The 20,564-nt window shown below is 33.3% G+C and overlaps 3 protein-coding genes across 3 annotated transcripts; 2 read left to right on the forward strand and 1 right to left on the reverse strand.

Annotated features, from left to right (window-relative positions):
* Nucleotides 1-7,269, reverse strand: LOTGIDRAFT_153854 (hypothetical protein; the record flags this gene model as incomplete). Its single annotated transcript, XM_009059857.1, has 10 exons — nucleotides 1-359; nucleotides 763-799; nucleotides 1,167-2,016; nucleotides 2,345-2,469; nucleotides 3,421-3,565; nucleotides 4,284-4,600; nucleotides 4,745-4,827; nucleotides 5,052-6,113; nucleotides 6,526-6,630; nucleotides 7,198-7,269. Coding segments are annotated over 10 exons (3,155 nt in total), but the record flags the coding sequence as incomplete, so codon positions are not given.
* Nucleotides 7,270-7,779: 510 nt separating this feature from the next.
* Nucleotides 7,780-12,759, forward strand: LOTGIDRAFT_209758 (hypothetical protein). Its single transcript, XM_009059858.1, has 8 exons — nucleotides 7,780-7,809; nucleotides 9,529-9,646; nucleotides 9,938-10,065; nucleotides 10,322-10,408; nucleotides 11,062-11,119; nucleotides 11,440-11,506; nucleotides 11,892-11,961; nucleotides 12,227-12,759. The coding sequence occupies exons 1-8, from the start codon at nucleotides 7,794-7,796 to the stop codon at nucleotides 12,274-12,276; spliced, it is 594 nt and encodes a 197-aa protein (XP_009058106.1). The 5' UTR covers nucleotides 7,780-7,793; the 3' UTR covers nucleotides 12,277-12,759.
* A 3,419-nt stretch (nucleotides 12,760-16,178) lies between these two features.
* Nucleotides 16,179-19,961, forward strand: LOTGIDRAFT_98413 (hypothetical protein; the record flags this gene model as incomplete). The annotated part of the gene is made up of 3 exons (XM_009059859.1): nucleotides 16,179-16,526; nucleotides 18,039-18,113; nucleotides 19,932-19,961. Coding segments are annotated over 3 exons (453 nt in total), but the record flags the coding sequence as incomplete, so codon positions are not given.
* Between the last annotated feature and the right edge of the window lie 603 nt (nucleotides 19,962-20,564).

Genomic DNA, 20,564 nt, shown 5'->3' on the forward strand with positions numbered 1-20,564 from the left:
CTAGGATATGAGATTTGTTGAAGAGTTGGATAACGGTTGTTGTAAATGTATTTCCTGTCTCTGACCACTATCGTCTGTACTTGTTCGTAGTAAAAATGTGTGCTGAGTTTGAGGAGCTCCCAAGGCACTAAAGTTTGATTGGCTAAGGAGAGGAATGGTGACTGACACTGGCTGCATGGCAACCTTTTTGTTCATATTGATATTGGATGATTTAACTTGAATAGGATTTAACTGAGTTTGACTAGTAAACAGTTGACCATGGTTAAGTGATCCACTAGTTTGTAACAAGGGCACACCTTGTGCTGTAATACTTTTAGGTCCAGTTTGCACAAATTTCTGTCTATTTGACAAAACTTTATCTGAAACAGAAAAAGGAGCCAATTATTAATGAATTTTAAAATCCAAGGCCATTGCAAGTCACAGAATTTGAGTCTTTGACTGTTGAAGAACTAATGAATCATGTACATGTAATTTTCACTCAAACTGAACACTGTAAAAGTAAATAGTCACTTTGAGAGTCTAAACGCACTGCTATTACAAAAATATCAGCACAATCATATTTTAGACAAGTAATGGAAAATTACTAAGATATTTCAGTGAAAGCACTCATAGAGTAGGTTAGAATTATTGTGTGTTTATCTATTCTGTTAAGCAAATGACTTAAAATCTTGAATTAAGCTATCAGTATACCATTAAATGATGTTACATATTACACATGCTATGAAATAAGAAAATTTAATTTGGATGATTATAAAAACTCACCTGTAGCAGAATGAACACCATTTGTTAAAGTAGAGTCCTGAAATAGAGTAAAATGAGTTTTTTTTAATTCTAACAATTGTTAAGATTGACTTATTCTCCTAAAAAATATTGTACAAGGAAAAACTGATCTGTTATTATGAGATGGTTTTATGGACACTATATAAAAAAAACATTTATGTGTTGATAAACATGTTTGAACATAAATTTGAAATCTTTCAATATTCACATTTTCTTGTGAACATTACAGGCTACATTACTTTGTTAAATGTTTAGAAACGACTTACGTTTAATATTCCTTACTTCACCTAGGATAACTTTTCATCGGCATTTGTCAAGGTTTTTGAAAGTGTTGCCATTGAAATACGAGTTTGATTTATGAATAGGATATAAACACAGAGACTTACTTGTAACTGTTGCGTCGTAACAACTGGTGTAGCTAAAGACATTATGGTGTTATTCGAGGTGGGTGTTAAATTAGGCACCTGTAACAATGTACCTTGTAGTCCACCATCCATATACACAGCGTTCTGTGGTAGGGTGAACACATTATTAGGGAAAGTCTTAATTCCTTCAATAGTATTCACTAACTTATTGTTACTTTTTGTTCCTGCCACAGAAGTTCGTGACTTTTTAGAGTTTTTGTCATCAGTTGTGATCATTTGACCAAACTGAGAAGTAGCAATACTAACACAACCATTCCGTGTTAAAGATGGATCTATTCCTGTCAGCACAAAGTTCACTTGTCCATCTTTGTTAATAATGTTATTTTTTTGTAATTGTAATTGTCCTGTTTTCCCAGCAGCAGTATTAAATTGGCCAATCGTTGTACCTGTCAGATTCATGCCCGGGATGGCAATAGTTGCTATAGGGTTTGAGTTATTGTTGTTATTGTTATTATTTGTATTGAGTGGTAAGGATTGAATCACATTTGTAAAGTTTTGAGATATCACAGGAGAGGGGTTGCTACCTTGACTACTTATGTTGCGTTTCCGCTTAGCAGGGTTCATATTTGTCACAGTAGGCAGAGAATTTATTGACCCTGGGCTACGAGAACCAAGGGCTTGTTTGGAAGTTCTATTTAAAGTTTGTTTTGATTTTTGTTTCATTGAGCCTGTCCTCATTTGAGAATTGAACATTGAGTTGAAAGAGTGTGCAGCAGATCCTGCTATCCCTGGATCCATAAATTCATAAGGGTCAACAGCATTGGTAACAACATGAGAATCTTTAGGTAAATTGGATTCCACACACAGTTTTCTGAAATAAAGTACAAAAAATTGTGAGTTGATACTTGAAAGAGATTGTCATTTCTAAATAGATTTAAATATCTTATGTTTTCCATTTCTGATCCATACAATAATACAAAGCAAAATACCATTCCATGTGCAATGAACACATAATATAATTCACTTTTAATTCCAATTGTAGTAGATGCAAAATGCTATCTTCCATGTCAGCCCCTGTGCCCGGCATCCCAATTGTCCATCCTACTAAAATATTAATTCATAAATGGCTTCAGTATTCAAGAAGTTGTGTAATTTATACCTATCTCTTGATAAAATAAAAGAACACATATTTAACTTACTTGTGAGGTGGTGGATGGAGGTGTCTCTCTATGGCACTGATAAAAGCAGCACGCATAAAATCAGGTCTATGATTAAAGACAGAATATCTAGCTCCAGACATCGTTCGAGCACCAAAAGTACAAATCTGGAAAACAAATGTTATGTATCAGTTATAATTTCATAAATTTTATATGTGAAACTAAGTTTAAATTTGTAGCTTAAAACTACCCGTAGACCTTCTTCATGTCTCGTTTTTAAGACCCTGAAAATTTTATGCCATCAATTGAAAAGTTGGCAACGTTATCGGAATGAATAGCCTATGTAATGTCACTGAACACTCAATCGACAGCAAGAAAACGGACTTAAAACTGTGTTTTTCTCAGAAATGTATGAAATTATCATTAAATGGCTTGATCAACTTCGATTTTAGTGATATAAATTATGATTAGTTTTGAGTTGAATTGGAGAAGGTGGCGTTAAAGACATCAAGGTGGTTATTTTACTACAGTAACACCATATTATCTATTGCTCTGTGACCTTGGCCAGTGTTTTCATTGAGACTTGTCTCAATACACCCTAACACCATATTCATTTTGCTTGTTTTTGCATTATGAGCCTTGTTCTAGATACAATATGGACGACACATGAATAAGTTCTATTGCACTTGAATGAATTGATTTGAAAACATAAATCAGTTAATTTTGACTTCCAGTTCTTTTCTAATACAAAGCAAAACATACTTAAATTATATACATGTAATGCAGGATTAATCACAATAAGTGCTGGGCATGTGACACAAAATGAGTCATACGATATGCATATGATACAAGAACTACAATACTATACATCTATTTGGTAAAGTTTTTCTCCCAAATGTCTTGCACAAACACAGGATTCTTTTTTTGGTTGAAAATGGTCCTCAATAAAAACAAATTTTAGAAAATATACCTATGTTTGCAGTTTACAATCAGTAAAATACGATTTACTAGAATAAGCAAGCCAACAATAGTAGACAAATATGATTTATTTGTAAGACAATTGTCTGAGATATATCATGTGATAATATAGAAAAACAAATGACAGCATAGTAACTTACCGCAGCAGGTCGAGGGTGTCGATTAATAAAATGGGTTTCTCGACAATCTAATTCTTCTTCTATCCCATCATTTTGACCATAAACTAATGTATTATTATCTTCACATATTGAGGTTTGTGGAGCAAACACACCACTCACAGATATTCTGCAAATACAGAGAAAGATTTTGTAACAATAACGACACTGGTCAAATTAAACAACAAAGGTAAACTTAGCATTTATTATATCCAATGGGCCCACTTAGATCTATGAAATATGATTACATATATAGGTAAGCTTATACCCCGATACTTATGTGAACAGTCAAGGTGAAGATTGTTTTAAAAGAGGTAATGAACAAATTATGTAAGTATAGAATGTTGGAATCAGAACTCATAATGATGACAATAACATGGTTTATGATCTCCTACACCAGAAGATCTGTTGTGTGAATAACAAGTCAAGAAAATATATTAGATGTATTAAGAAAATGTTATAGCAATAGGGCAATAACTCAGAAACTGTTCATCGAAAGATCATCAAATTCGCACTTAACCAAGATCTCATCAATATAAATGATTACACCAAATTTCATTAAAATTAGTTAAAAGCTGTAGTCTCTATTGTGTTCACATACAAATTTTGACGCGCCAAGGGCAATAACTCAAAAACTGTCATCGAAAGAGCGTGAAATATGAAATTGACCAAGATCTTATCAATATGAATAATCAGTTGAAAACTCTAGTTTCTATTGTGTTCACAAGAAATGTTGATGGACCAATGGACTGACGGACCGAGGCGCCGGCAATATACGTCCACAAACCCATGTGGGCGTATAAAAATTCAACAAAACATTACTGGTTTGAGATAAAATACAAACAAACCTTTGGAAAGCTGGACCAGATAATTTATTGTGGGGTTTTGAAGATCTATGTGGAGAAGTTATAGATGAGGATTGGTTTGGTTTGGAATGTGAGGAGTTGGCGCCAGAAGAGGTAGCCGGAGCAGCAGCAGCAGCAGCAGCAGCTTCAGCTTCACTAGCTTCTAATAAATAACTATATTTGGACGTTGGCGGTGGGAGACCAGCAGCCAAGGCTTTAGCTTTAAGTAAGGCTTCTTTGGCAATTCGATGTTCCTTGAGGAGGTCATCAAATGGTTTGATTCTTCCCTTCACAGCTCGACGTAATGACAAGGCATGTGTCTGAAATATAAAGAGAACAATTTAATACCACTTAGCAGGTGGTACATATATTTAATTTTGGAAACAAGTGACCACAAGTCAATGAAGCCCACTCAGCTGGGGAACCGTGAAAATTAGGAAGAACGCAAGACAGCAGCGACATACCTTACAAGTTAGTGACCTGGTGCAAGACTTTTGTATATCTTCAATAAACACACCACAATGTTTACTAGAATCATATTCACGATCTGGAAGCAAAAAAACAAAATTTGAAAGACAGTACAACATAAAGCTTTTCTTTAGATTAAGCTTGCACATAAGTCAATTAGACATTGGACAATAAGTAAGTATCTTAGTAGAAGGATGTTCAATGCAAGACTCAGTGATTGATCAAATTATTTGGGAAAAGAAATACAACTTGTAGTTTAATCCATACACTTGATTGAAATAAAATGCTTAGGTTAAGTATTACCTTTACATGGTAGAAACTTCTCTTTGAATGGTTTCACCAATTTGGTAGAACTTCCTGATTTGGTTGTATTACTGGTTATAGATAGAGATGTAGGTTTAGGTGCCATGGATACAGAGTTAAAAGGTTTAGTCAAAATATTTGAGGCCATGGTGTGACTAAAATCAGGTTTAGTATCACTTTTTATTGTCACAACTGAAGTAGTTGATGTCACATTTGAAGCTGTTGAAACAATGCTGCTGCTTGATTTACTTGATAGTGATGATGCACCACTATTACTTTTACTAGACAACGTTGATGCACCACTACTACTTTTACTTGAAGATAATGCATTACTACTCAGTCTACTGGACGACACACTGCCGAGTTTACTAGAAGAAACACCACTATTACTTTTACTTGATAATGTAGAAGCTCCACCCAAACTTTTACTCGAACCACTACTTGTACTTTTACTGGACATGGATGATAAAACTTTTGATATTGGAGTGGATGACAGGGTAGTTGAAGAGAAGGATTTTGTAAGTTTTGGAATAACAGGTTTGATTGGATGGAGAACTGGTGGTTTTTCAGGAACTTTTTCCAACTCTGCTAGTAACTCTGGCATAAAGATGTCTGTTTTTTCTTCAAGATCAATTTCAGTTTTAATTGAGCTTTTATTAATGTCAGATGCCAGTGAATCTGAATCCAGACTGATTGTTGATGGTTTCTTGCTTGATAGCTGCTCTGATATTCGTTCTACCTTCACAATAGGTAAAGTTTGTGATTTTTTCACCTTTATAGGAGAGTCATTAAGTTTCTCCCCTTTTTCTTTCACAGGGGCAGAAGACTCTGATTTATCCCTTGCATTCTGTCTAGCTCTAGCTAATGCTGCAATATTGGGTGGAGTTTGTTTCACACTGGCTTTTGTAGGTACAGGGCATGTTAAAGGTGCCTGGCTGCTTGAAGATGAGCTTCGTTTTTCTTCTTTCTTGGGTGAAATATATTTAGATGACGAAGAATGAGAACTATGAGAGGTAGAACTGGAACGTCTTGCATGACTATCTTTAACACCATGTCTTTTGACTGGAAAATAAGAATAAGACAAATTATAACATTTTATAAAGACGGAGAATTGTTAGAATTCATAGAGCACATTTTATCAGAACGAGCATGTTAGTATTTTGATCAATGATAAAACATGGCCTGTGAAATCAGAGGAAGTTCTGAATATCAAAATTTGTGTTTTAAGTAATTTATCACATAATTTAGCAACAATTTTCAATTATTCAAAATTTTGAGTCCATATTTCTCATCCATAATACAATATCCCAAGAAATAGAAACTTATCTGTTTAATTAAAGGATGAAAATTTTCAGGATTGTAAGTTAATATGCTTTAGCACAAATGATGTCATAACATTTGTCATATATCACCCTTCACAAAAAGGAGATCGTGCAAAACATAATATCTAGAACAAAACAGTAAAAAATCATACCCAAATGCTGCTTGAAGGCTTGTGGTTTAATTGATTTGTTGCATTTTTCACAGAGCACCAGAAATAACTCATCTTGAGAAGGACAAAAACCAAACAAGGATAAATCTGTAAAAAGTAATTAAAACAGAGCATGAACATTTTTTCTTCTTTCTTTGTTATAGCAAAGTTAGTGATTCAAACACTCCCAAACATCCATTCATGAATCAGATCAAATCATATTATAGTTTTAGACATCATCCATGTAAAACAATCACAGGTAGGCCTACATGTAACAGACGACATCTGTGGTCATTATCTAAGTTACCCCTCTAGATTCATAGTAAGAGTTATAATTAATCGTTAGCTATAGCATGATCAGTAGCATTGATATTTTCACTTTCAGTTGCTTAAGATTAAAAGGAATCATAATGATATTTTGAAAGATAAGCAGAGTAAATCCCTGATCGAATCATTTGCTTAATAGTTTAAGTAATTTATGAATTTAGAAGGAGTATTAAGGCATATGACATATTAATAATATTGAATAATACATCTAGATCTACTTCATCAACCTTGACTTGACTAAGTTGTTATTCACATCTCAAGAGTTTCAGGTATGATGAGTAACTGAAAAGATACCATGATATAAATCCAAAAATATTCAGAAATAATTCCCACAGAGACGATACAGACCTTTCTTTCTTAATTTCATACTGTCTTCTGAACTTTCCTCTTCATTTCTAGAGCTTATCACATCATCATCATCTATATAAAACAAATTTATACTTGATTATGACACTTCCCATTGAGCTTTAATAAGACAGGAGGTTTATCTCATAAATTTGATTGCGAATTCTACGTCAAATAGAACAGTAGGGGCATTAATTTTTTTAAGGATAACAGATAAGTTAAGAAACTTGCCATTTTCATTTGTCAGTGGGACATTGTCTGCCCAAGCTGACCAAGACTGGCCCGCAAACATTGACGGACTCCAGTCCTGGGTCGCCATTTTGTGTAGTTTTCTTGTTGCTTTCCACCGAAGCGGAATTTACCGAGTATGACGTCACGATCGGAGGATTTCGGTGGTGAGAATATCGCTTAAAGCATTAACAATCACTCTGTTTTTTAACAAGTTGTATTTTATTGCAAAAAGAAAGGATTCACTTACTAATATTTTACTTGTTTTCATTATTTTGTAGTATTTATACAACAAACCAGATGGTTGTTTTATTCTAAATTTTCCACTATTTTTAATTTTCATTGTTGTAAGGGTTGTTTATAAGTGGAAAATGGCGGTGCCTGATGGTACGTACACGTGAAACAAGCATGGATTTTATGATGTTATCTGTCAAAATATATTCATTATCAACGCAAAAGACATGAATGGTTCTTCGTTCTCTTAGTTCGATAACAGTATTGCTGAACTAGAGGCATTGATGGATAGCACAGACTTTTTTTCTGAAGTGTCGAATCTAAAAATAGATATTTTTTTTTTATCTGACTTAACTGACAAGATCTGCTATTACTAAAAAAAAGTAGAAGTTTGACAACAATGTCCATGACATGTTACATACAATCGAATAAGGCTTTGGCCGAGTTTCATGTTTATATTTTCGTTCTTCCTGATATACAGTGGATTAACCTATTTTCGTGGATATAAGGATTCAAGACCGAATTTCGACAAAGTTAAAAAAACGGAAAATTTTTTTTATGTCTTAGATGTTTCCTCAGATATTCTACAAAATAATTAAAATTGGTTTGTTTCGATTTTCTTTATGAATCTCTCACTTTGACCAATATTTCATGAGCAACCAACTCGGCAATGGCGACAAAATGCGTACCGGTAACCTATTTTCGTGTACAATGTTTGAACTATAAATAAGTCGAGAAAAACACGTTGTATGGATACCGGGTGGAATAATTAACTTCTCATAGTATTTATCTTTAATATCAATTCGTTATAACTAGTGAAAATTCCTTGAAAGAACCACGATTTAAAAAAAAAAATAGTGACTGACAAAATAAGATACGTAGCTTGATTTATTGCTTAAAGTCACTGAAATAACATAAGAATATGGCCCACTTTGTGTTCCATAGAAATTTTCCGCTGACAAGGAATCCGCTAGTTGATCACGTGACTTCATTCGTTGGAATATATACTAGCAGACGACACTTGGAATTCTGATTGCAGCTAGGGATTATAAGGAAATTCGGCCGATAAAAATAGTCACGTTTGATAATAACTGAAGTCCGCCATTTTGTATTTGTCAAAGTATACATTAATACATTTTACCTTGCTTGAAACTACTGGATTCATTCTACTAGCTGACATTGTACAGAAAACCCATGTTTATCAAAACAAGCAATGCGGAGGTCGCACATGTAAATTATTAATCCTTTCCGGAAATCCACGAAAAATAGGTTAGCACGAAATTAGGTTACTTGACTGTAATCATATCCAATGAAATTGTAATGTAAGCTTGCGATTAAGTATTTTGCATTGACCTTTCCCTTGGCTTTGTTGTCTGTAGATTGTATTGTATGATTTTTACTTTCATTTTAATCTCAATGACATTGACAAGATAAGATTTATTGGATGTATATAAAAGTCTGTTGATCGCTAACTGATGCTATATTATTCTTCTGTCACTGTATCTTTGATTTCAATGTCATTATAATCACTGATGTTGACAAAGTGATGTATGGCAAAATCATTAACATGAATGAAGTAGTCTTAATTCCAGATGCTAGACAACCAAATACACAATTTCTTGCTCAATGACTGTGCTATGGATTGCTGATGTTGACGAATATTTATTATTAAAAGATAATTTGAAACACTCTACTGGTACAAGGGATGTTGCTGATATCGGAACTTTGAAGCTATTATAACTTGGGTTATACACCTGTCAAAGATGCTGAAATTTTTTAAGTGTAGGTTAAGTACGGTACCTAAGTTACCTACCTGGTCGTTGGAATAACTTTGCTTAATCAAAACACATGTAGATCTGTTGTTTATTTTAGATGAAATTATCAAACGAAGTTTATTGATTGATGGAGAAGGTGGCAATGATAATAAAAGAATTAATAATTTACTTAAAATGTTTATTAGATGGACTGAATCTCCAGATGATGAAGACAGGTACATATTCCATTCACATATTCTATAAGCAGATAATATCAACAAATATTTTCTCCACAGAGAAAACTAAATGTGAATCGCTCATAGAGTAAACATAGATTCAATGCATATTTTCCCCTGGAGTAAATTAAAATGGTAAACCCTTATAGGGTGAAAATAAAATGTAAAACCACCAACAGAGTAAACGAAATGTGCAATTTGAAGCCCCTACAGAGTGAAAAGTAAAAATTAAGCTCATTACATTGTAAATGCATCCACATAATTTCATTTAGTTGATTTGGTTTATTTTAGCAATCTAGTTTATCAGAGAATTCTTTCAACATTGTCGCAATGTGAATATACTGTAGAAAAATCAACAAGGGTTTACCATATGAACAAAGAGGAACAAGAAAATTATGAAAAACTTAGTCAACGAATTGGTGAGTAATGAAACAGTATTGGATAAAAAATACTCTCCATCATTAAAGAAGAAATAGTTGTAAAAAAAGCTGAAATAGCAAACAATATATGGGGCATTTGTATTATATTATAGTTTCTGTATTGAGATGAACACTATGATGTTATATGTTGTTGTAAATTTTTTTATGGCACATTTTCTCACTCCACACAATATTATGTATAATCATGATTATAATTATTGAGTTGTGTTTTATTGGATTCAAATATATTTTGCAGAGAAAAAGATAGAAGAAGCTACTGAAAAAATTGCTGAATGCAAAGTTGAATTACAACAAGCAAAACGTATTAGAAAAAATAGACAAGGTCTGTAAACTTAAATACTTTTAAAAGAAATAAAGTGTCAAGTTATCTGAATCTGTGTCTTACATTTGTATAAATAAATTACAATTATGTGTAGTTAAAACCTTTTTAAAGGGGTTGTAAAGAAGTTTTTAAAATTTTTGATGTGTTTAATGTATTTTTACTGATAACTTCAATTTGCACCATTCAGAATTTCCATTTCGAAGTCTTTGGTTTGTGCAATTCCACTAAAACTAAGGCGTTTTATGATGGAATTGCAAGAACCACAGACATCGGAATGAAAATTGGAATGGTACAAATTGATGCTATCAGTGTCTCCGATACACAAAAAGTTTATAAAACCTTTTTACAATCCCTTTAAATGGATCTTAATTTAGCTTGAAAATAATAACACAAAAGTCAAAATTTACTTATTTTACATTTTAATTCCTGAATGATATTCATGTATAACAGATCATCTTATTGAATATATAGTGAAATTTTTTCAGTTTGCATCCATTGCAAACAAGACTGTAATGTAACACCAATTGACAATTATTTTCATTTTTCTAGATAAGCTAAGTTTCAGAGCAATGACTAATTCAGAAATCTTTGGCATGCAATCAACAGTCCTATATTAGATTTTCTATCTATGATACTTTTGTTTTGTGTTGTAGAATATGATGCCTTAGCTAAAGTAATCAACCAACACCCTGATAGACAAGAAACATGGAAGTAAGTAATGCAAAAAAAATCCTTAAATTTTCTACTTACTAACTGAAAATGCTATGTTTGGTGCACACAAGAATCAATATTTTTCTCAATGTTCAATGCTATGCTCAGTACAATGAGTTCATCCTCTATTTCAATTGTCATTTGAGTCATAAGGAGATGAATAGAATCAAACTTTTCTCAACCAATTGAAGATCTTATCATAAACCTCCAGGAAAACAAACTTTAAGCTGTATAATACTTATAACGTAATTAATCTGAAGAGATATAGAATTTATATCCTGTTTATATACTTCTATTTTGTACTTGAAACAATACTTCAGGCAATTACAGAGCTTAGATGAAGAACTGAAAACTTTTACTGACAGAAAACAGAAATTAGAGGAAAAGGTGTGTTTTTGCTGTGTTTTTGAGTGCTAGTTTGGTTTATGCTGCTCAGTGAAGTTGCAGTATAGTCAATGCTTATCGGTCAAGTGGCATTTTTACAATGCTGTTCTGTAAATTGGCAATGATGCAGTGTTATCAATGCTGTTCTGTCAAATGATAGCCTCTATAGTATTCATGTGAAGTGAATATAAATCAGACAAGATTCTGAAATTGAAAATCTGATTGTGCCAGTGTGGATATTAGTTGTAAAATCATTAGACCACTCTTCACATGAGTTTTAAAACAGATCAGAGTAAAAGATATTCCATTCTGTTTAGAAAGGTTTGTGGGGTTACCTCCCTTTATACAGGTATATATATTAACTATTTTACTGATAATGTATTTTTAGCTTGATTTAAGACGAAAACAATTTTTGGTGTTAATAACAGCTATACATGAATTACAAGCTATTTTAGATGGTAAGTTACATTTGTCTGGTTAAGATATATTCTTGTTTACATTCTTATGTGAATAATTACCACCATATGGAATGTTGAAATGAAAGGCCTTAATCAATGCCATATATACCCTTCCATTGACATACTCACAAATTTTAAGTTTTCCAGGCTATTTTCATTGATGGTCAAGAATGCTGCATCATGGATTAGAGAACCTGAAATGATAAACATTATACAGTGTTCATAAATAATAACTTGTTGAATAATAAGAATGTGTTTATTACAGAGGATGATCATGAGGAAATGAAGAAGAATGAAGAGATGGATGTTAGCTAATCTGGCTGTAATCGTGATGTCTAATGTAATTTGTCTTTTGATTGGCAGATGAAAAATGCACATGGCAATTAAGCAATATATATACATGATTATAATAGTGTGAATGTGAATATAAATCTTGGTACAACTGTACCTTAAAAACACTGTTAATAGTTCAGTACAACAACACCAGTAAATAAAACAGTTTTCATTGACATAACTAGTTCACCTTAATGAGTATTATATGTAAGATATTGTTGATCAGTCTCGTGTGATTTTTAATTCTCTTTTGATATTGAATGTTTGAATATTGTGGCTAAAATGTTAATCAATTATTACTTGTTCATGAACACAAAATAATCGTAGCTTTGTTCATAAAGGCTAGGACATCAAAGTTCGTTGATTCATTGTTTATACTTCATCAACATCAGCTCTGACATATTTCATTATTTGTCAACATATTTAACTGTCCATAAATTATAATAAAATCATATCAAAGCTATTAATTCTCTTCTCTTTTATCCCAATCAAGAATAGAGAAGAAGAACATCAATTTCAGTTCAGTTGACATAGTTAGTAATGGCTTGACATTGTGAAGGTTTGTTTGACCCAGCCTTTTTTTTTCGATGTAAAGAACTAGCTAAAAAAAATGCCCAAATTATTCATTATCAAATTCAATCATATTCCTGTTATGAGAACCACAATGAAACATTGAAACTCATAGATATTCATAGTTTATTTATTTTGAAAGAGAATATTTTGGTTTGAATAACTAGCTATCTCCAGCAGGTGGTATTTGGGGTTTTGTGTTCGGAACATGTATATTAATTGCTTTGGTTTGGAAACAAAACAGTCTCTCATAAATGCATTTTTATACGCCCACATGAAAATGTGGACGTATATTGCCGTCGCCCCTGTCCATTGGTCCATCGGTCCGTCAACATTTCTTGTGAACACAATAGAGACTACAGTTTTCAACTGATTTTAATGAAATTTGGTGTGATCATTTTTATTGATGAGGTCTTGGTCAAGTTCGAAACTGACGATCTTTCGATGGGCGGTTTTTTAGTTATTGCCCTTGACTTAAGAAAAACGCCTCAAAATTTGTTTGTGAACACAATAGAGACTACAGTTTTTAACTGATTTTAATGAAATTTGGTGTGATCATATGTAATGATGATATCTTGGTCAAGTTCGAAATTGACAATCTTTTGATGAACGGTTTTTGAGTTATTGCCCTTGAATTAGGAAAAACACGTCAAAATTTGTTTGTGAACACAATAGAGATTACAGTTTTTAACTGATTTTAATGATATTTGGTGTGATCATTAATATTGATGATATCTTGGTCAAGTTTGAATTTGAAGATCTTTCGATGAATGGCTTTTGAGTTATTGCCCTTGACTTATGAAAAAAGTGTCAAAATTTGTTTGTGAACACAATAGAGACTACAGTTTACAACTGAATTGAATGAACTTTAGTGTGATCATTAATATTGATGAGATTTTGGTCAAGTTCAAATTTGATGATATTTCAATGAACGGTCTTTGAGTTATTGCCCTTGACTTAAGAAAAACGCATCAAAATTTGTTTGTGAGCACATTAGAGACTACAGTTTTCAAATGATTTTAATGAAACATGGTGTGATCATGTATATTGATGCGAAAGTTTGATGTATTTGGATAATTGATATTGATTTTTAAAAATTTGGTGGAATTTCTCAGTAGAAATAAATGGCAGTAAATATGTATATCAATGAATTCAAACTATTAAAATTTCTTTAATATGAGAAAATTCATACTGTAGTCACTAAAGACTGTTTTATCATTTCTGACAGCTGCCAGTGGGCGTATGTTACCTTACCTGGCAAGCTATCTTACAATTCAAGGGAAGTAAGTTGCTATTGAGCTTACTCTTAAACGTCTGGAGGTAATCAGTCCAACTATATGCCTACTTGTCAAACACCATCCGGTAATCAGTCTAACTGTATTTGCTATAAGCAGTTAGTCTGATTACCTCAAGATGTTTGACTAAAAACTATATGGCTACTACTCAAATGTCATCCGGTAATCAGTTTAAATATATTGCAACATTTAGTCATCGATTTTGCAAAAAGCTGCCGCTGGTGTGGACATAGTCAAGGACAGTGATGAAATTGGATTTGGATTTGCAACATATGTTTCTTTATTTGCTGATAGCACCTAACCCTCAAGAATGCAGGCTGTGGTACAAAAAACTACAAAAAAAGAAATTTTAATAAATACCCCTCTCTTTTTGACTAGATCTATATTTAGTTTATGTTGTAGAGATCAAATTGTAATTAAATATTTATTTTACCCTATATCTAATTTATTAACCATGGTTGTAGATACATTTTGTGTTATCTTATCGCCCAGAATGAACCTAATAGGGCCTACTCACGAAAATATATCTTATGTACCTCATCGTATACTTGTGTAGTCTGATCCATGTAAAATGAAGAGTTTATTTTTATTATTAGATTAAATATAAGCTATATAAAGGTAAACTTCTCTTATCATAGGCTTATAAAAACAACTGTCAACTGTCTTTTTATAATTAGTCCTAATACATGTACTAGTTAATATTAATCTACTTATATACAGTCGAGTAACCTAATTTCGTGGAAACCTATTATTCGTGGATTTTCGGAAATGATTAACAATTTACGTGAGCGACCTTGTGCGACCTCCGCATTAGTTTGTTTTAATAAACATGGGTTTTCTGTACAATATCAGCTAATAGAATGAATCCAGTAGTTGCAAGCAAGGTAAAATGTATTAATGTATACTTTGAAAAATACAAAATGGCGGATTTCACTTATTACCAAACGTCACCATTTTTTATCGGCCGAATTTCATTATAATCCCGAGCGGTAATCGGAATTACAAATGTCGTCTGCTAGAATATAATCCAACGAATGAAGTCACGTGATCAACTAGCGGATTCCGTGTCAGCACAAAATTTCTATGGAACACAAAGTGGACCATATTCTTATGTTGTTTCAGTGACTTTTAGCAATAAATCACGCTACGTATCTTATTTTGTCAGTCACTATTTTTTTTTAAATCGTGGTTTTTTGAATGAATTGTCACTAGTTATAATGAATTGATATTAAAAATAAATACTAAGAGAAGTTAATTATACCACCCGGTATCCACACAACGTGTTTATCTAGACTTATTTATAGATCAAACATTGTACACGAAAATAGGTGACGCATTCTGCCGCCGTTCCCGAGTTGATTGCTCATGAAATATGGGTCAAAGTGAAGGATTCATTAAGAAAATCGAAAGAAACCAATTTGTATTATTTTGTAGAATATCTGAGACATAAAATTTTTTTTTTCGTTTTTTTAACTTTGACGAAATTCGGTGTTGAATCCTTATATCCACGAAAATAGGTTACACCACTGTATTGTCATAAGTCAACTAGGTCATAAAAACATTTATAAACTGTAAAAGTGGAAGTGGCTAACTTATTTAAGGTTTACGAATAATAATGGATATTTTTGTATATAGTTAGTACTGAGGGACACGTACGGAGAACCACGTACCCGGCAATTTTCTGGTATTTCTGTGTTTCGCGGAATATTTTTCATATTTCCCACTATTTGGGTCAAAGGTCAATTTGGCTGCTAGGCAACGACGTGGGGGGTAATGAAGCTATTCTGACAGTTCACTTTTTATGGAGTTGCAATAGTATATAGTTCTCTGAAAAGGCTATCTTTTAACACAGATCTATGATGTTTCAGTGACAATTATTTATCTTGAAATCTGTGATAAACAATATTGATATAGTCCAAGATGATTTTGGCAGTAGTGAATGCCTAATTACAATTTTACCTGGCGTAGAAATCTATGTCGTCATTCGTAAACAAGTGAATAGCAAGTACCTGCAAGATGGCGGAGCTTGAGAGTAGTTTGACTGCCATGGACTGGCTTCATCGCCTCCGTGTGGGAGGGGCGATTAACGGGGGACACTTAGGGGTTGGGGATGGAATAACTAAAGCTGCCGGTGGACAATTGGCAATGAGGAAAGGACCTAATTCCCCTTTGGATACAAATGCTATGTATGAAAACGGACATGGACAAACGAACCTTCAGAAAGACGGTAAACCTCCATACAGTTACGCGAATTTGATAACGTTTGCAATTAATAGTACAGGTAAAAAGAAAATGACACTCAGTGAAATATATCAGTGGATATGTGATAATTTTCCTTATTATAAAGAAGCAGGGAATGGGTGGAAGGTGAGTTTCTTAAAATTCAATCGAATTACAGAATCTTTCATTTGGATTACGAAATTGAAATAAGACATATCTTTGACAAATAGATCTAGTCCTAAAAGCTCTGACAGGGGGCTGTAAATTATGAAATTAAAAGAATAATTTTTCCATAGATAACTTGCCACTGATATTGGACCCCTCCACTCTATGCATATTTGCTTGACTTTTTGAAGTTGTTTTGTTTATATAGCTGAGGGCTGGTTACCTCTTATATTATTATATAGCCTATTGTAGATCCTCCAACAAAGTACAACTGGTTAGGCCTTATTTGACCTGTCCATTATTGACCTAATTAATTGATTAATTAATTAATTAATTGATTAATCAATGATAATCACACTCAAGACAGCTTAAAGGCTACAGTATATATTATTATTATTATTCTTTCATCATGTATCATAACATAATGCTAGATCTACAAACTGCCAGACTAGATTGTTTAAACAAAGTAAAAACTTTTTTGAAATTTTTCGATCAAATGCTTCACAACTGAAAGATCAATTATGTAAGTTACCGATGTATAGGAATATTATTGCGTTGCTAAAAATATACATATCCACATTTCAATGATTTTTGTTTCACTCTTGGAGTCAAAAATGTGTGTGTTTTAACGCTATAATTATGATATTTGAAGTATATAAATATTGCTTACACAAATGTTCTGCCATTGGTTCCTCCAAAAACACTTTAGAAAACACAAATCTTGACAGATTTTGAATGAAGCCTATTGAAAATGAATAAAAAGAATGTGTTATTGCCAGTGTTCTCATAAGAGCTAAATTTTTGACAGATTTTGAGGAGACAAAATTGCTGTTTTTTTATTTGTCTCTCAAAGATGACTAAAGTGCCTACGGAAAATTTCAGTCTACTGACTAGGCATACAACTAAGTGACATTTTAACTAGGTACTTGCATACACTTAATTAAAAGTCCTCGGTGTGGCTTTAAAAAGAGTAAAAGTTGGATGGCACAACCAATTCTTTGACTTCAGCATGTTTCTTGCCAATATTTCTAGCAACATTTCCTTTGCGGACCTGAGGATTGAAACAGGGGTAATAGCTGTTGAGCGACTGGGTAGATCAGGGGTTTTCAACCTGGAGGTAATTAACCCCAAGGGAGTAATTTTGTAATTTTTTGTGGGGTAATGAGGTACTTAATTATTATTTAAGTTGTTTTATATTCTCTGACATGAAAAATATTGCAGGGAAAACCCAAGAGATGATCACAAATTGTACAGATTTATGAGAGAAGGGGGATATGCAAAAGGATCCTGAAAAATATTACAATAGAGAAAAGAAAGGCTAGATGTACAGAAAAATTCTAGACCTAATACTGTAGCATAACTTGAAAAAAGCTTATGGGTTGTGCTTTATAAAAAAAATGATTGGGTCATACAATTGCAAACAGTCTCAACTTTAAGACTTTAAAGTATATTAAAATCAGTAAAATTCTTTAAAATGTTTTATTATCTTTTCAGAATTCAATACGTCATAACTTGTCATTAAATAAATGTTTTTTAAAAGTTCCCAGATCAAAAGATGACCCTGGAAAAGTAAGAACTTTAAATTTCCTTAGATATATTTTTATAATAGACTAATAGACAGATGACTTCCTAGAAAATACCCTTTGGTAGGTAAGGTGGCACGACTGGTTTCGTTCTGGTTGAACTCTTCTGGGGCAACTAAGCAAACGTGAATACTTCACCTATATTTATAGCCAATGGTCATAGGCGCTTCAGGTCAATTGCGGAGGTGAACTGACTAATGCAGTGTCGCATTGGATGGATTGCGGAGGCGCTTCAGGTCAATTGCGGAGGTGAACTGACTAATGCAAAGTCGCATTGGATGGATTGTGGGGGCGTCTCGGGTCAATTGCGGAGGCGACTTGACCTGGTGGGTGGGCAAACCCTGTCAGATGCGGAGGCGAATCGGGTGAGGTGCGGAGGCATGTTAAGTCGATTGCTGAGGCGAACTGATAATGCTGAGACACATTCGTTTGAATGCGAATGCCTCATATCAGGGTTGTTGCCACTCGCAGACAGAGCAGACTGTTAAGAACAGTCAAAAGTGGTTGTATCCAGTAAGTCAGCCCAACTAGAGACCATGACAGTCCCGGTGTTTCCGTCCAGAAATTCGAAAAAGTTTCGAACATTGGGTTCCGTGTTAGTTGTGAATGGATTGGCAACAGTTTGGGGACCAGTCTGGTTTGGGGCTGGGTCCATTAGGTATCAGTTTAGCTTCCCTACCGTCACTGGCAACCTTATTATATTTTTATACGCCCACATGGAAATGTGGACGTATATTGCTGTCGCCCTTGTCCGTCGGTCCGTTGGTCCGTCAACATTTCTTGTGAACACAATAGAGATTACAGTTTTGAACTGATTTTCATGAAATTTGGTGTGATCATTTATATTGATGAGATTTTGGTCAAGTTCGAATTTGACGATCTTTCGTGGAACGGTTTTTGATTTACTGCCCTTGACTTATGAAAAACGTGTCAAAATTTGTTTGTGAACACAATAGAGACTACAGTTTTCAGCTGATTTTAATGAAATTTGTTGTGATCATTTATATTGATGAGATCTTGGTCAAGTTAAACTTTGACAATCTTTCGAGGAACAGTTTTTGAGTTATTGCCCTTGACTTATGAAAAACGCGTCAAAATTTGTTTGTAAATACAATAGAGGCTACAGTTTTCAACTGATTTTAATGAAATTTGGTGTGATCATTAATATTGATGAGATCTTGGTCAAGTTCGAATTTGATGATTTTTCGATAAACGGTTTTTGAGTTATTGCCCCCTGATTTAGGAAACACGCAAAAAAAATTTTGAACACAATGGAGGCTATATATATCAATGAATTCAAACTATTAAAATTTCTGTAATATGAGAAAATTCATACTTTAGTCACTAAAGACTGTTTTATCATTTATGCCAGCTGCCAGTGGGCGTATGTTACCTTCCCTGGCAAGCTATCTTTATAATGGTTGATGGGTGACATATTGGATATAGCAATTCAAAGTCTGATTATGTAATGAAATACTGTATATATTGATGAAATAGTTAAAATTCCATTTAGCTAAGCTAATCAGTAATAGTGTTCACAGCTCACCATCGAAATTTGAGCTTTCAAATCCATGTGTGTCATATTGTTTGCATTTAAAAAGTTAAAAAGAACGACTTCTTTTCTCATGACTCTTCATGAGAAAAGACATGTAGAAATAGAAAGAGAAATTCCTATTTTATTTTTTCCGTACATTTATAGTAATTCTGAAGACTATTTACATCTATTAAAAACCCGAATCAGACATGGAAATGGGAACCTGTCCCTTTTGATTCTTTATATATAAGCTTATGTCACATATTTTAGGGTTCATATTGGGCAATAGACAGTAATCCACCAGATGATCCTATACCAATACGACATAAAAAACGGAGACCTGGTGATCGAGTAAGTATTCTCTAAGATAATTAAAACATCTTGGGGTGGGTCAATTAGTATAGGCTTTGGCTCTTTTGATTTTGAAACAGTGTCTTTTGACATTCAAAGGAAAAAATTGAAACCAATCAAATGTTTTGAAAGTAATGGCTTCCCAGACCAACTGTTAAATATTGGCAAATAATGTACATAAAGTTCAGAGCCCTGTATCTCGACATATTGAAGTTTGAGGGTGATAGAACTGGCAGTGTACAGACTATCTTCAGACTATTCAGACTTTGTCTTATATCATGTACGGTCTGATACCCCAAATTTGTATTTTTCCAAGAACATTTGGTTATGTTTGAGTTAAGCCTTGATGATGTCCTATTGATTTGTTTGATTTAAAATTTTCTAGGATTCTCCATACAGTCCTGATCCAAATAGTGGAGGATCAATTCCTAATCCAACATTAACATCAGTTAATTTACAAGTTACTACTGCACCAGCATCACATCAGGTACAGTAACTGTTCTCCATTACTTTACATCAAGTGTTTCAAGGTTTGAAATTTGTAGATGTTTT

This window comes from Lottia gigantea, assembly GCF_000327385.1.
Source record: "Lottia gigantea unplaced genomic scaffold LOTGIsca_4, whole genome shotgun sequence".
NCBI classification, from domain to species: domain Eukaryota; kingdom Metazoa; phylum Mollusca; class Gastropoda; family Lottiidae; genus Lottia; species Lottia gigantea.